The 15,471-nt window shown below is 43.3% G+C and overlaps 1 protein-coding gene across 2 annotated transcripts in view; it reads right to left on the bottom strand.

Annotated features, from left to right (window-relative positions):
* Positions 1 to 2,688: 2,688 nt before the first annotated feature.
* Positions 2,689 to 15,471, bottom strand: part of tmem39a (transmembrane protein 39A) — an 87,891-nt gene continuing 75,108 nt past the window's right edge. For both annotated transcript variants that reach the window (XM_038801960.1, XM_038801958.1), the window contains exons 6-9: positions 10,389 to 10,716; positions 5,601 to 5,788; positions 3,999 to 4,119; positions 2,689 to 3,468 (exon numbers count right to left, since the gene is read on the bottom strand). In XM_038801960.1, the coding sequence (XP_038657888.1) occupies positions 3,235 to 3,468; positions 3,999 to 4,119; positions 5,601 to 5,788; positions 10,389 to 10,716 (871 nt within the window). In that variant the 3' untranslated portion in view covers positions 2,689 to 3,234. The remainder of the gene's footprint in view (positions 3,469 to 3,998; positions 4,120 to 5,600; positions 5,789 to 10,388; positions 10,717 to 15,471) is intronic.

Consider the following 15,471-nt stretch of genomic DNA (forward strand, 5'->3'; position numbering starts at 1 on the left):
TTGCTGTAGGGCATTGTGGGTGGACCAGGACAGATTGTTGGTGATGTGTACACCTAGGAATTTGAAGCTGTCAACTCTCACCACCTTGGCACCATTGGTGCAGACAGGGAGGGTACGACACTTCGCTTCCTGAAGTCGATGACCAGCTCTTTGGTTTTGCTGACATTGAGGGAGAGATTGTTGTTATTGGACTATGCCATCAGGCTCTTGAACTCCCACCTGTATTCTAACTCATCGTTATTTGAGATCTGACTCAATATGATCGTTTCATCAGCAAACTTGTAGATGGAGTTGGAGCCGCATTTTGCCACACAGTCATGTATGTATATGGAGCATAGCAGGGGCTAAGAACACAGCATTGTGTGGTCCTGATATAGAGGACTATTGTGGAGGTGGTGTGATTGTTTATCCTTCTTAATTGTGGTTTTTGGGTCAGGAAGTAGAGGATTCAGTAGGGTAGCACGGTGGCGCAGTGGGTTAGCCCTGTTGCCTCACAGCGCCGAGGTCCCAGGTTCAATCCCGGCCCCGGGTCACTGTCTGTGTGGAGTTTGCACATTCTCCCCATGTTTGCGTGGGTCTCGCCCCCACAACCCAAAGATGTGCAGGGTAGATGGATTGGTCGCGTTAAACTGCCCCTTAATTGTAAAAAATTAATTGGGCACTCTAAATTTATTTTTAAAAAGGTAGAGGATTCAGTTCCAGAGGGAGAAGCCAAGTCTAGGTTTTAGAGTTTGGATACGAGCTTAGCTAGGATTATGGTATTGAAGGCAAAGCTGTAATCAATGAATAGGAGTTATTGTTGTCGAGATTCTCCAGGGATGAGTGTAGGGCCAGGGAAATGGCATCTGCTGTGGACCAGTTGTGGCAGTGTGCGAATTGCAGTGGATCAAGGCATTCTGGGAGTATGGAGTTGATGTGTCTCATGACCAACCTCTTGAAGCACTTCATAACGATAAATGTCAAAGCCCCCGGACGATAGTCTTTGAGGTATGTTACCAGTCTCCCAGCAGCAGCAAATCCTCCCCAAGTGGCCAGAGAAAAGGGTTGATGTGGAGTTCCAGGTTGACGATGGCACAACGTCAATTCGCCATGACCCCACTCACCAACTCCGTGCTAACAAGGGAGAGCAGCACTTAAAAATGCTCCTGCACAGCCAGCCCCACACAGCATTGGGTTGTACCTACACCAGCTGAACTACAATTCAAGTGGTAAATCACCATCACCTTAAGGAACGGGCATTAAATCCTTCCCAGTGGCATCCAATCCCGTGAAAGAAAGAAAAATACACAAAAGCATTAAAAGGCCTCAAAATGCACAAGAACGTGGAATAAATACTTACCCAAGATGCAGCTCGTCATTCCCATAGCAAAAGCAGTGTGAGAATTTCTTAAACCACAAAGGCTCCCAAAGCCTGTCCACATCGACAAGACACAAGTCAGGAGTGTAATGGAATACTGTCCACTTGCCTGGATGAGTGCAACTGCAACAACACTCAAGAAGCTCGACACCATCTAGGACACAGCAGCCCGCATCATTGCTCCCCCTTCCACCAATATTCAAACCCCCGATCACCGACGAACAGTGGCAGCCATGCATACCACTACAAGATGCACTGCAATAACTCACCAATGTTCCTCAGACAACAACTTCCAAACCCATGACCACTACCATCTAGGACAAGAACAGCAGATACCTGGGAACCCCACCACCTGGAGGTTTCCCTCAAAGTTACTCACCACCCTGACTTGGAATAATATCGATGCTCCTTCACTGTTGCTGGGGCAACATCCCGGAACTCCCTCCCTAACAGCACAGCCGGTGGGCTTACACTTCAAGGACGACAGCGGTTCAAGAAGGCAACTCATCACCACCTTCTGATGGGCAACTAGGGATGGGCAATAAATGCTGGCGTAACCATTAATGCCCACATCCCGTAAACCAATTTAAAAAAAACAATACTGCTGGCTTTGTTGAAAGACATGTATATTCATGATACCCTAAATATGAAACTGAAATTCCGAAATTTGATATCTAAATGACCATCATCTCGTAATACATTGCTGAAATACAGGTTAAACAGATGTTTCCACACTGAGGCACTAATGATGCTTTCTGACTCAATAAACAAAAGCTGAACATGTGCTCTGTACTGTAGACTTCAATATGGTTCCAGTAAAAGCCATGTCTGTAGCAAGACAACAGCTTTCTTCTTATTTACTTATAGAAGAAACTTGAGATGCTATTTTAGGAACTGATGGCTTTATACAAGGGGCAGCACGGTAGCACATTGGTTAGCACTGTTGCTTTACAACGTCAGGGATCCGGGTGCGATTCCTGGCTTGGATCACTGTCTGTGCAGAATCGGCATGTTCTCCCAGTGTCTGTGGGTTTCCTCCGGGTGCTCCGGTTTCCTCCCACAGTCCAAAGATGTGCAGGTTAGCTGGATTGGCCATGCTAAATTGCCCTTCGTGTCCAAAATTGCCCTTAGTGTTGGGTGGGGTTACTGGGTTATGGGGACAGGGTGGAGGTGTGGACCTTGGGTAGGGTGCTCTTTCCAAGAGCCAGTGCAGACTCTATGGGCTGAATGGCCTTCTTCTGCACTGTAAATTCTATGATTCTTGTCCACCACAATTTATTTGCACAAAGCCCAGAAAATTAAATCTAATGAATAAATAGATTAAAAAAACAAATTAGGAATGTTCTTTTTTTATTGAAGATTTTCTTTTGAAGAGGTGGGATCATGTAAACAATATCATAATTGAAGAATGGGTTTCAGTCACAGACAGCATCTTCTAACCCCCCACTTATTAAACCACGTTCACACATTTGAACAATTATCAGCAAATGTGACCATTTACCATGAACACAACTGTTCCATTCATCTAATTGTTTAGACATCAATGGCCTAAAAACCTCTTCATTCAAGGTGACAATGTAAAGCAAAGAAAACTAAACCTTCTCATTTCATCCTTTATTCCTCTGATCAATACTACACGTGTTGATTATTGCGATTATAAATGGCACTTGTCATATGGAGCAAAGCGCACACTTAGCTTTTGAAGTTGCTAAGTAGATGAAAAATACAACTCGCTTATGCAAAGAACAATAGCTCTTCAAAATATCCAAGTATACAAAATATAAAATATTTTAAATATTTAAACACTGCATGAAAAATAGAAACGGTATCAAAATAATTTCTCTAAATCCTTTCCCCACTCCCTCTTTTGTGTTAGACTAATGAGATTTTAGTCCAATGGTACCCAGAGGATAAGTGTATGCTTTGCCCAGCACAATCCGGTCCCTTAGAAGTTTAAATAAGACATAGTAATTACAAAACAGTATCAAAGCCAAGGAAAGTATATGGTTCCATTTTTCTGACCGAAGCAGAGAATATAGTTGATACAGCACTACGCTGCCTTCTATCAGGATGAGGAGATTCAAGATCCGTAATGGTTTATGGAACAAAAACTGCAAAAAACAAAATTAGGAAAATAATCAATTCTGCTCCATCTGTGCAACACTGATCTAATGTAGCGGTGTCAGAAAAACAATGTGATATAATGTGGACTGGGAGAAAAAACCTCCAGGCAACACAAAGTGCTTAAATCAACTTGCAATTATGCAAGTTACTCAACCAGAATTCAATTGGTCAGCCATGCTTGATGTGGAGTGGCACCCCTCAAGCTCAAGCCTCTGGTAACAAATAGCTGAACACAGGAAAAAAAGAGGAATTAAGATCTCCGTTAAGCAGTTAGGCCTTTGCACTGGGTAATAGTGTATTTCAGCAGCGCTTAATTGCAAACTTAATGCATCTTTTGCCTTCCGCAAGGCCACCAGACGATAGTCTTTGAGGAATGTTGCCAGTCTCCCAACAGAAGCAAATCCTCCCCAAGTGGCCTAATGTTGATCTCATTGCAGTATAAAGTTCATTGTACATTCTAATCCCCAAAGTACCTATAAACATTAAAAGAACTTCAAAAGCAACAAGAATTACTTACATAAAATCTGGCATGTGAAACATCGGAAGGCACTGCTACATTATAAGGCCCTACAGCTTTATAAAGGCATCGATTGTGTCGTACCAGCACACCCTGTGGCCAAATTGTTGTTTCAGACCATCTGAGGGGAAAATTAAATGGGTTTATATTATACTATAATGAAATGAAATCAAAATCGCTTATTGTCACGAGTAGGCTTCAATGAAGTTACTGTGAAAAGCCCCTATAACATAATGCCCCGAGTTTCCACCTGGGTGCAATTAGTGCTCTGGATATAAATATTGCTAGTTTTGATGCAAGTTTTTTCTTGCTCAAGTCTCCGCACACTTGTTGCGTATCGACAAATGCAAAATTTGCTATGAACCAGCATTTTAGAACCTAAATAAATGTTCTCAAAAAAGGTCATTCTTGATGCATCGAAGGGGGAGAATTTTGTGCAGTCTGATTTACCCAGCTAAAAGTGGCTTCATTACTAAAAGCATTTTAATCAGTGGCTAATAGTTCAATTTTAAAGAACTGAGAACAACACAACAACTATACAGAACTATTTATTGGTGTCAATTAGTCAGCTTAAGTAAGTTTAAATCAAGTCAAATGCTTTGAAAATTAGTGTTCTTTCATCTAAAAAATGACAGGGAGGCTACCCAAGTCTCATAAATGGGCACAAGTGGAAACGTGCCATGGGGATTAATTTGATCTGGGGTAGCCAGTTGCGTGTACAGTCCATTGCAAAATCTTGATTTGTATTGAGGTTAATTTACACTTGAAATGCCACGATATTTAGCATTGGTTTGACCCATTTCTGGAAAATTGCACTCAAAGACCTGTGCAACCTAAGCCTTCCACCCTCTTCTTTTCCTTCCACAACATCCATCCACCTTTTATTTGGCTTTCAACCAGATGTAAAAGCCCCTTATTTCTATCATCTTTCAGTTCAGAAATGTTAATTGTGTTTTCTCCACAGATGTTGCCAGACCTAAGTATTTCAAAGAATTTTCAGTTTATTTCTCAAGATTTCCAGCTAATTGTTCCTAAAGTCCTTTAGGCAAGCAGAATAAAAGATCTTATTTGGCTAACTAACTTAGTTAAACTTCAGACATATTAAAATATACCTGCCATCTTACTTTCTGCTGCTCTCCAAATAACAAATGTAATCAAATTCTATCGAGTGAATTGCCTATTATACTGTAGAGAACCAGTGATCAAAACATGGTCTTTATGTGTAATGTATTGTGCACTATAGAAGATTGTAGTTTTCTGCTTAAACTGTAATACATGGGCTGTTAACAGCCATGCTTCTATATATTAACATGAAGGTCACCATAAACAGATAAGTTACAATATCCATGGTGTCTCAGTGATCCTTAAAAAATTAAATACGTCTATATACTTGCCAGATTTTACTTGCCAAATCCATGCAGATAGGCTTGCCTGGAAGCTTATTTTCAAGTAGCATGATGCCACTGACATTGGTTTTATGGTACTAGTCCACAAAATCTGCCAGCATTAATCATGAAGGCATTTTCCGGCCAGTTTAATGTTTTCGATTGGTGCATGATACTTTAGCCAGATTATCAGTGGAACTAAATAAAAATAACTTGCATGTGTTGTGGTGTGTTACTGTATGAACCATGTTCCATCTTCTGCCATTTCCCCAGGTGAGCAGCTGATTTATGGAGTAGGTCACAATATCTGGGTGGCAGCAACTGGCTCATCAGCATCACAAAGGCATTAACCCAAACCATTATGAGATGTTCACAGGACCACCGCATATCATAGTATTGTGTACTCTGCAAGAGAGAAAGAAACAAAGATAAGTTTTAACCATCAGTGCTTCAAGAACAACTCTGAACAGCTAAATGTTTCGGCAGCAACTTTAACATTTTCTGGCAGTTACTTATTTAGTGGAACAGTTGTAGCAAAATTTGACAAACAGTGGCTAAGAAAGCAAAATAATTAGAACATCTGATCATATATTAATTCTAATATTGCATATAATAGCATAAAATCTTTGTGTTGAAAGGTATAATAGTGCTGTTGGGAGGGATTTAAACTAGTTTGGCAGGCGGAAGGAACACAGTGTTTATGCAATAAGGACACAGCATGTTGAGTTCAAAGGGAGCAAGGCGAGGCTGGATGCCTTCTACTTTAATGCTAGGAATATCATAGGCAAGACAGATGAGTTGAGAGCGTGTATTAACACATGTAGTTGTGACGTCGCCAGACGTGGTTGAGGATGGGCAGGACCAGCAGCTCAACATTCTGAGGTGTAGGATCTTCAAGCAGGACAGGGGAGGATGTAAAATAGGTGATGTTGCATTATTAATTAAGGCGCCTGTTACTGCAGTAAGGAGGGACAATATCTTGGAAGGATCTTCTAATGAGGCTTTGTAGGTAGAGTTTAGGAATAAAAACGGGGTAGTCACACTGCTGGGTGTGTATTATAGACCACCAAATAGTCAGCAGGCAACAGAGGAGTAGATAATTCAGAGGTATGTAAAAACAATAAAATTAGGGGAGTTAAACTTTCCCAACATTAATTGGGATAGTCACATTGTATAGAGTTTAAAGAGTGTAGATTTCTTCAAATGCATTCAAAAGAGCTTTTTATATCAACATGAAGGTCCAACAAGGGATGGTGCAGTGATGGACCTAGTTCTGGGAAAGCCAACAGGTGTTCAAAGTAGCAGTTGGGGAGCAATTTAGTGATAACGACACTATGTTTTAAATTTGTTACGGAAAAGGAAAATGATGGCCTGCAAAAAAGGGTTTTGGATTGGGGGGCGGGGCGGGGGTCTGATTTTATTAAAATAAGGCAGGATCTGGCCAAAGTAGAATGGGAACAGCTACTGTTAAAAAAAAATCTTTATTGTCACAAATAGGCTTACATTAACACTGCAATGAAGTTACTGTGAAAAGCACCTAGTCGCCACATTCCAGCACCTGTTTGGCACTGAGGGAGAATTCAGAATGCCCAAATTACCTAACAGCACATCTTTCAGGACTTGTGGGAGGAAGCCAGAGCACCTGGAGGAAACCCACGCAGACACAGGGAGAACGTGAAGACTCCACACAGACAGTGGCCGGGAATCGAACCTGGTACCCTGGAGCTGTGAAGTAACAGTGCTAACCACGGTTCTACCGTTACTTCTGGGTAAATGTACAACAAAACAGTGAGGGGGGGAGGGGGTATTCATACATAGAACATACAGTGCAGAAGGATGTTATACAAGACTTTGGTTAGGTCACAGCTGGAGAACTGTGTTCAGTACTGGCACGAGACTACAGGAAGAATGAGATTGCACTAGGGAGGGTGCAGAGGAGATACACCAGGATGTTGCCTGTGATGGAGCATTTTAGGCTGGATAAACTCAGATGATTTTCTTTGGAGCAGAGAAGGCTGAGGGGGGGACGACCTGATTGAGGTGTATAAGATTACGAGGGGTATATAGAAAGACACTGTTCCCCTTAGTTGAAGAGTCAATAACAAGGGGGCATAATTTTAAGGTGAAAGGCAGGAAGTTTGGAGAGGATTTGGAGAAAATGTTTTTTCACCCAGGTGGTGGTGGGAATCTAGAATGCACTGCCTGGGAGGGTAGTTGAGGCAGGAAACGTCACAAACTTGAAAAGTACTTGATTGAGCACTTAACATTCAAGGCTATGGGCCAAATGCTGGGAAATGGTATTAATGTAAATTAGAGCAGTTTTTTAGGTTAGCAGGCTTGATGGATCAAAGAGCCTCTTCTGTACTGTATGATTATACATAGAGCAAACTTGGAGGTCTAGCCCTTCTTACAGCAAACAAAATTATTTGACAAACATCAAATGCATATGTGCACAGTCTTTCCCACAGCACACCAACAGCAGAAAATTGCAAAGGAAGATTATGATTGTATGAATTTATCTACTCAAGCTGCTGGTTTCTTTTGCCCCAGCACCACAGAGAAACCAGCCTGCATTTGGCTGAGCAGGCACTGAGCACTTTTTGAAATTCTTTCCAGGACGTTTTAAAGTTGAACCATTACCAGGAGGAATTAGCAGGCCAGGCCTTGGACAAGCCTGTCCTAGCATATACCCTGTCACGCCCTTATGAATTTGATACGGTTCAATTAGGTCACCTCGATAAAATATTAAAGCATGCCGCTGTTCAGAGAGACTTGGGTGTGCTAGTGCATGAGTCACAGAAGGTTGGTTTACAAGTGCAACAGGTGATTAGGAAGGCAAATGGAATTTTTTCCTTCATTGCTAGAGGGATGGAGTTTAAGACTAGGGAGGTTATGTTGCAATTGTATAAGATGTTAGTGCGGCCACACCTGGAGTATTGTGTTCAGTTTTGGTCTCCTTACTTGAGAAAGGACGTACTGGCGCTGGAGGGTGTGCAGAGGAGATTCACTAGGTTAATCCCAGAGCTGAAGGGGTTGGATTATGAGGAGAGGTTGAGTAGACTGGGACTGTACTCGTTGGAATTTAGAAGGATGAGGGGGGATCTTATAGAAACATTTAAAATTATGAAGGGAATAGATAGGATAGATGTGGGCAGGTTGTTTCCACTGGCGGGTGACAGCAGAACTAGGGGGCATAGCCTCAAAATAAGGGGAAGTAGATTTAGGACTGAGTTTAGGAGGAACTTCTTCACCCAAAGGGTTGTGAATCTATGGAATTCCTTGCCCAGTGAAGCAGTTGAGGCTCCTTCATTACATGTTTTTAAGGTAAAGATAGATAGTTTTTTGAAGAATAAAGGGATTAAGGGTTATGGTGTTCGGGCCGGAAAGTGGAGCTGAGTCCACAAAAGATCAGCCATGATCTCATTGAATGGCGGAGCAGGCTCGAGGGGCCAGATGGCCTACTCCTGCTCCTAGTTCTTATGTTCTTATGTTCTCTCATTCCTCAAAACCTAAGTTCTAGGTCTACTCAATTTCCCAAGAGGCCAAACTCCTCTTTCCAGGAGGCAGTCTACTGAACGTTTGTTGGACTTGGAACGCAAAACACCCGACTCGCAAAAATCTAATATGTATGTTTAGCTAGTTAAACTTATATGACAAGGTCACAAAGCTAACTTTTTGCAGCAGTTGATTGCCATCTGCGGAGACTATTTTCCCTACTCCAACTATAATAATCCTGGATTGGTTTTTACTAGACACTTGGCTCAGACAGTAAAAAGATGTTTGTGTACGGTTTTGACTTGTTGGGAGCATTCTTGCCGAATCAAAGACGTTCAAGTCCCACGTCAAAATAAGTACATAATCTAAGCTGACACTCCAGTGCAGTCGAGAGTACTACACCATCAGAGATGTGGTCTTTTGGATGATGAGACATAAAACTGAGTCCCCGGCTGCGCACTCAGGTGGATATAAAAGATCCCAAGGCATGATCTTGATAAACAGCACGGGAGTTCTCCCTGGTGTCTTTGCTAATATTTATCAGTTTGGTGTCCTCGTATCACATTGCTGTTATATGGAACTTTGCTGTGCACAAATACAACATGACCACACACAAAAGTACTCCATTGGTTGTAAAGAATTTTGGATATCCTAAAGTACTGAACAACATAATAGAAATGCAATTATTTTTCTTCTTGCTTTATGAAAATTACCAAAGATAATTACTGTCCGGGATAACAAACACACATCTATACCTTGAAATCTAGCTTGCTGCAATTCCTGCTTTGATTTGGTTGGCAAAGTTACATTTTGAAGTGTAAAGCTTTTTTTAAAATATAAATTTAGAGTACCCAATTCATTGTTTCGAATTAAGGGGAAATTTAACGTGTTCAATCCACCTACCCTGCACATCTTTGGGTTGTGGGGGCGAAACCCACGCAAACACGGGGAGAATGTGCAAACTCCACACGGACAGTGACCCAGGGCCAGGATTGAACCTGGGACCTCGGCGCCGTGAGGCTGCAGGGCTAACCCACTGTGCCACCTTGCTGCCCAGTATAAAGCTTTTTAAGCAGCTCATTTAAAAAGATCAAATTATTTCCATAAACGTTACAGTAACCTATATGCAGTTGGGAAGGTAGATTATTGGCTGATGAAAGGAGCCTGGAATCCCATTAGAATGAGGAGATCCATATTTATGAATTTTCACATGCAAGCAGAATCCACTAAAATAGGCAGGAAATTAAATAAACAAAACTAACTTTGTGGGTAGTGTGACAGTTAAAAAAAAAATAGGCCAGAAAGCGTTCTCCACCTATCCATTCATCAAAGATGAAACCCTGCGCACACAGCCTTGTCCTATGAACACAGTACCATTTGCTAAAGTTCATCCTCTCACAATTTTGATTTACAGTAGATAATATTAGAACATCTGTTCTGCCTACTTCAGCAGATATAGCAATGTAGGAAGGTCACTTGTGTTGGAGGAGGGAAACCCGGGGAAACTCACCTTAACAAAACAAAGAGGCAAAAAAGCTACATAGTAGGCACTAAATAGGGAATTGAAGAGAACCTCTTTTATCCTTTTATTAAAATCTGCTTTCAGACATTCAACCTCATTTCGAATAAGGTCTGGAGAAAGAGGGCAAGTGTGAGCAGGAATGGATGTTGGGTTATTAAACTGTTCTCTGAATGATTCTCGGAGGAGTGTGAAGAAGTCCTTTGGCCTGACCATGACTGTTTCCAGCTGGTCATTTAACAGGAAGCCACATTCAGCTGGCAATGGTTGAGTCCGATTTTCCTGGTGGAAACAACACAGTGGCACATAAACACCAAATCTGAAAAAGGAAGTGAACAAACCAGCATCAGTAACGGAAATTAAAAATGTAATAGCAATTCCTCTTTAAAAAGTATTCATTTGTAAATAGAGAATAAATTAACAGATTTAATTTACTCAGCCTATAGTGCATTCATTGCTCATACATTATTCACAGCCTGTTCCAAGGAAAACTGGTGGCACTGCGACAACATACACTTTTTCAGGTGTGAGCTACATATTTGAATTGGTTTTCCTCATTACTTTTTCATTTCAGAGTTAACTGCTGTTCACTCAGCCAATAACATAGAATGGCTGCTGCTTTGGGTTGATATCCAAAAAAAGGTTTGAATCAAGCTAAACATCACCTCAGTATTGAACGCAAAATGTCAATTCTCTACACTTGTGAAGTACAGACCATGAAAATTAGGAGGGAAGCACTTTACAGTGCAACGTCCTTTGCTTATTCTTCCCATTGGCCTTCCAAGCCACTGTTCCATGTGCTAGATTTAGTACAAAAGCAACAAACTCCATGGCCATTATTTAATCACCGGTCTTGTCGAAATCAGATTATATATGGAAACTGATACTGTTTTTGGATAAAAGGACGCGATCTACTCGCCGCATCGTGCTGGAATAGGAGCGCAACGTGAATAGTAGAGGCGAGGCCTCCCGTATGCTTCCCACTGCCACCATGCCTCGCAGGATCTACCCAAATCCCACGAAGCGGCGTGACCAGAATCTCGACCATAATGGGTGGGACCAGGCTGCACCCGCTTATGTAGGTTTGAAACCGGTGATCTACTAGCATCCTCAGGGAAGCTTCAGCCAGGTGCCACTCAGCCCACAAATGTGGACCACGCAGATGGCACCCGGAGGGTCACCCGGGCCATTGGAGGCCCCCGGGTGGTCATAGATAGGGCAGGGTGGCCCCCCAGCCGTCTCCTGGAATGCAGGTACCTTTGGCACTGCTACCCAGGCATTGCCAAAGTGCCCAGGTGGCCTCAACATCACCCAACTACCCCACTCACACCTCATCTCATGGGAAACTTCCATTAAAAAAAAAACATTTGTGGGATGTGGGCATTGCTGGCTAAGCCAACATTTTAATGCCCATCCCTAGTTGTTCCCGAGAAGATGGTGGGGAGTTGCTGCAGTCCCTGAGGTGTAGGTTAACCTACAGTGCTGTTAAGGAGGGAGTTCCAAGATTTTGACCCAGCAACAGTGAAGGAATGATGATATATTTAGTCAAGGTGGTGTATGGCTTGGAGGGGAACTTCCAGGTGATGGTGTTCCCAGTTATCTGCTACTCATGTCTTTCTAGATGGTAGTAGTTGTGGGTTTGGGAAGTGCAGCCGAAGGAGTCTTGGTGAGTTCCGGGAATGCATCTTGTAGATGCTACACATAACTGCCACAGTTTTTAGGTGGTGGAAGGATTGAATGTCTGTGAAAGGGGTTGCAATCAAGTGGGCTGCATTGTCCTGGATGGTGTTGAGATTCTGGAGTGTGGTTGGAGCTGCAATCATCCAGACAAGTGGAGGGTATTCCATTACACTCTTGTAGATGGTGGACAGGCTTTGGGGAGTCAGGAGGAGAGTAACTCGCTGCAGAATTTCTAGCCTTTGATCTGCTCTGGTAGCCACAGTATTTATCTGGCTAGTCCAGTTCAGTTTCTGGTGAATGGCAACCCCAGGTTGTTGATGGTAATGCTTTTGGATGTCAAGAGGCAATGGTTACATCCACGCTTGTTGGAGATGGTCATTTCCTGGCACTTGTGCGGCACGATGTTACTTGCCACTTGTCAGTCCAAGCGTGTCTATTACCCAGGTATTGCTGCATTTGACACGGACTACTTCAGTATCCGAGAAGTTGTGAATGGTACTAAACAGTGAGCAATCATCAGCGAACATCCCGACTTCTTATGATGGAAGGAAGGTAATTGGTGAAGCAGCTGAAGATGGTTAGGCCACTGACACTATTTTTTTTTGTTTAAATCTTTTTATTGTTTTTTCTCTTATTTATAAACAGTCGTTGTGTGTATACATTACATTTTCTTTGCCCGTGCTCATTTACTTTATTGCACAGAGAGGTTTATTTTGTCCTTCATTTAACTAATTCTATGCACATTTCGTTGCCCTCTAGATCGGTCTATAATTCTCTCGCTCCCCCCTCCATTGGCTTCAGCACCCTTCCTCTTCTCTTGTGGTTTCTCCACCTTCCTCTTCTCTTGTGGTTTCCCCACCTTCCTTCCGCTTGCTTCCCCCCCCCTCCCCCGGTTTCCTCATCTATCTTGGTTTTTTGTATTCTTAGCTTACTCCTCGTTGCTGGCCTCAAATAAGTTTTGGAACAGGCCAACAAACTGCCCCCAAATATCCAGGGAGCCTTCCTCCAACCCTCAGATGGTGTACTTAATCTTCTCCAGGTGGAAAAATTCCAAGAGGTCAGCGAGCCAGTCAGCAGCTTTGGGTGGTGCTGCCGATCGCCAGCCGAACAGGATTCTCCAGTGTCCGCTCTGACACTACTCTGAAGAATTCCTGCAGTGATGTCCTGGAGCGGAGGTGATTGATCTCTAGCCACCACAACCATGTTTCTTTGTGCCAGGTATGATTCCAACCAGCGGAGGGTATTCCCCCTGATGCCCATTGACTCCAGTTTTGGTAAGGCTCCGTGATGCCATAATCGATCAAATGTTGCCTTGACGTGAAGGGCAGTCACTCTCATCCCATCTCTGGCATTCAGCTCTTTTGTCCATGTTTGAATCAAGGTTGTAACGGGGTCAGGAGCTGAGTGACCCAAACTTAGCGCTAGTGAGGTTATTGTGAAGAATCACAGAATAATACAGTGCAGTAAGAGGCCTACGGCCATCGAGTCTGCACCGATGCATGAAAGACACCTGGTCTGCATACCTAATCCCATTTGCCAGCACTTGCCCATTGCCTTGAATGTTATGACATGCCAAGTGCTCATCCAGGTACTTTTGAAAGGATGTGAGGTAACCTGCTTCTACCACCCTCTCAGGCATTGTATCCCAGACTGTCATACCCTCAGTTTTCCCTCAAAGCCCCCTAAAACCTCTGCTCCCTCACCTTGACCATGCGTCCCCTCATAACTGATCCTTTAACTAAGGGGGAACAGCTGCTCCCTAGCCACCATGTCAATGCCACAAATAATCTTGTACACCTCAATCAGGTCACCCCTCAATCTTCTTTGCTCCAGCAAAAACAACCCAAGTCTAACCAAACTTGTAAATGTTCCATCCCAGGCAACATCGTGGCGAATCACCTCTGCACCCTCTCCAGTGAAGTCATATCTTTCCTAAAATGTGGTGACCAAGAATTGCACACAATACTCCAGCTGTGGCCTCACCAAAGTTCCATATAACTCCAACATGACCTCCCTGCTGTTGTAACCTATACCTCGATTGATAAAGAAAAGTGTCCCATAAACTTTTTTCACCACTCTATTAACCTATCCTTCTGCCTTCAGATATCAATAGACAAACACACCAAAGTCCTTTTGTTCCTCGGAACTTATGATAGATGCGGGCAGGTTGTTTCCACTGGCGGGTGAAAGCAGAACTAGGGGACATAGCCTCAAAATAAGGGAAGTAGATTTAGGACTGAGTTTAGGAGGAACTTCTTCACCCAAAGGGTTGTGAATCTATGGAATTCCTTGCCCAGTGAAGCAGTTGAGGGTCCTTCATTGAATGTTTTTAAGGTAAAGATAGATAGTTTTTTGTAGAATAAAGGGATTAAGGGTTATGGTGTTCGGGCCGGAAAGTGGAGCTGAGTCCACAAAAGATCAGCCATGATCTAATTGAATGGCGGAGCAGGCTCGAGAGGCCAGATGGCCTACTCCTGCTCCTAGTTCTTATGTTCTTATGTTCCCAGTGTCAGGCCATTCATTGAATACTTCCTTGTCAAATTAGTCCTTCCAAAGTGTATCACCTCACACTTTTCAGGGTTAAATTCCATTTGCTACTTTTCTGCATATTTGACCATCCCGTCTATATCCTCCTTGAGGGCAGCACAGTAGCACACGTGGCTAGCACTGTGGCTTCACAGCTCCAAGGTCCCAGGTTCGATTCCAGCTTGGGTCACTATCCGTGCAGAGTCTGCACGTTCTCCCCGTGTCTGCGTGGGTTTCCTCCGGGTGCTCCGATTTCCTCCCCAGTCCAAAGACATGCAGGTTAGATGGATTGGCCATGTTAAATTGCCCTTCATGTCCAAAAAGGCGAGGACAGGTGATTGGGTTATGGGGATAGGGTGGAAGTGAGGGCTTAAGTGGGTCAGTGCAGACACGGTGGGCTGAATGGCCTCCTTCTGCATTGATGTTCTATATTCTCCTGTAACCCAAGACACTCACCCAACAGTTTTTTTTTAAGCTTTATTGAAGGCTTTTAACAAATATACACAAAAAAAATCAGAAGACCAAAACATCAACCTGAACAAACAACCACAAATCTCAACCTCCCCCAATATCAACACCCCACCACATCCCATCTTCTCCTTGCTGACCCCTCACTCCATGAAGACATTAATGAACGGTTTCCACGCAAGGTGCACATGCATGCACATGTAGCACACAGCCACCTCCGGATTCAGGGCCATCCCTACATCCAGCACCTTGGACATAACATCTAAGAAGGCCTGCCAGACCCCATCAGTTTTGGATACATCCAAAACATGTGAACACGATTTGCCCTCCACACACCTATCTTGCACCCCCGCAAGGCCTCTATCCGCTTTCCAGCCCGTATCTCCCCAACCAGCTCCTC

Source organism: Scyliorhinus canicula, chromosome 7 (assembly GCF_902713615.1).
Source record: "Scyliorhinus canicula chromosome 7, sScyCan1.1, whole genome shotgun sequence".
Taxonomy (NCBI): domain Eukaryota; kingdom Metazoa; phylum Chordata; class Chondrichthyes; order Carcharhiniformes; family Scyliorhinidae; genus Scyliorhinus; species Scyliorhinus canicula.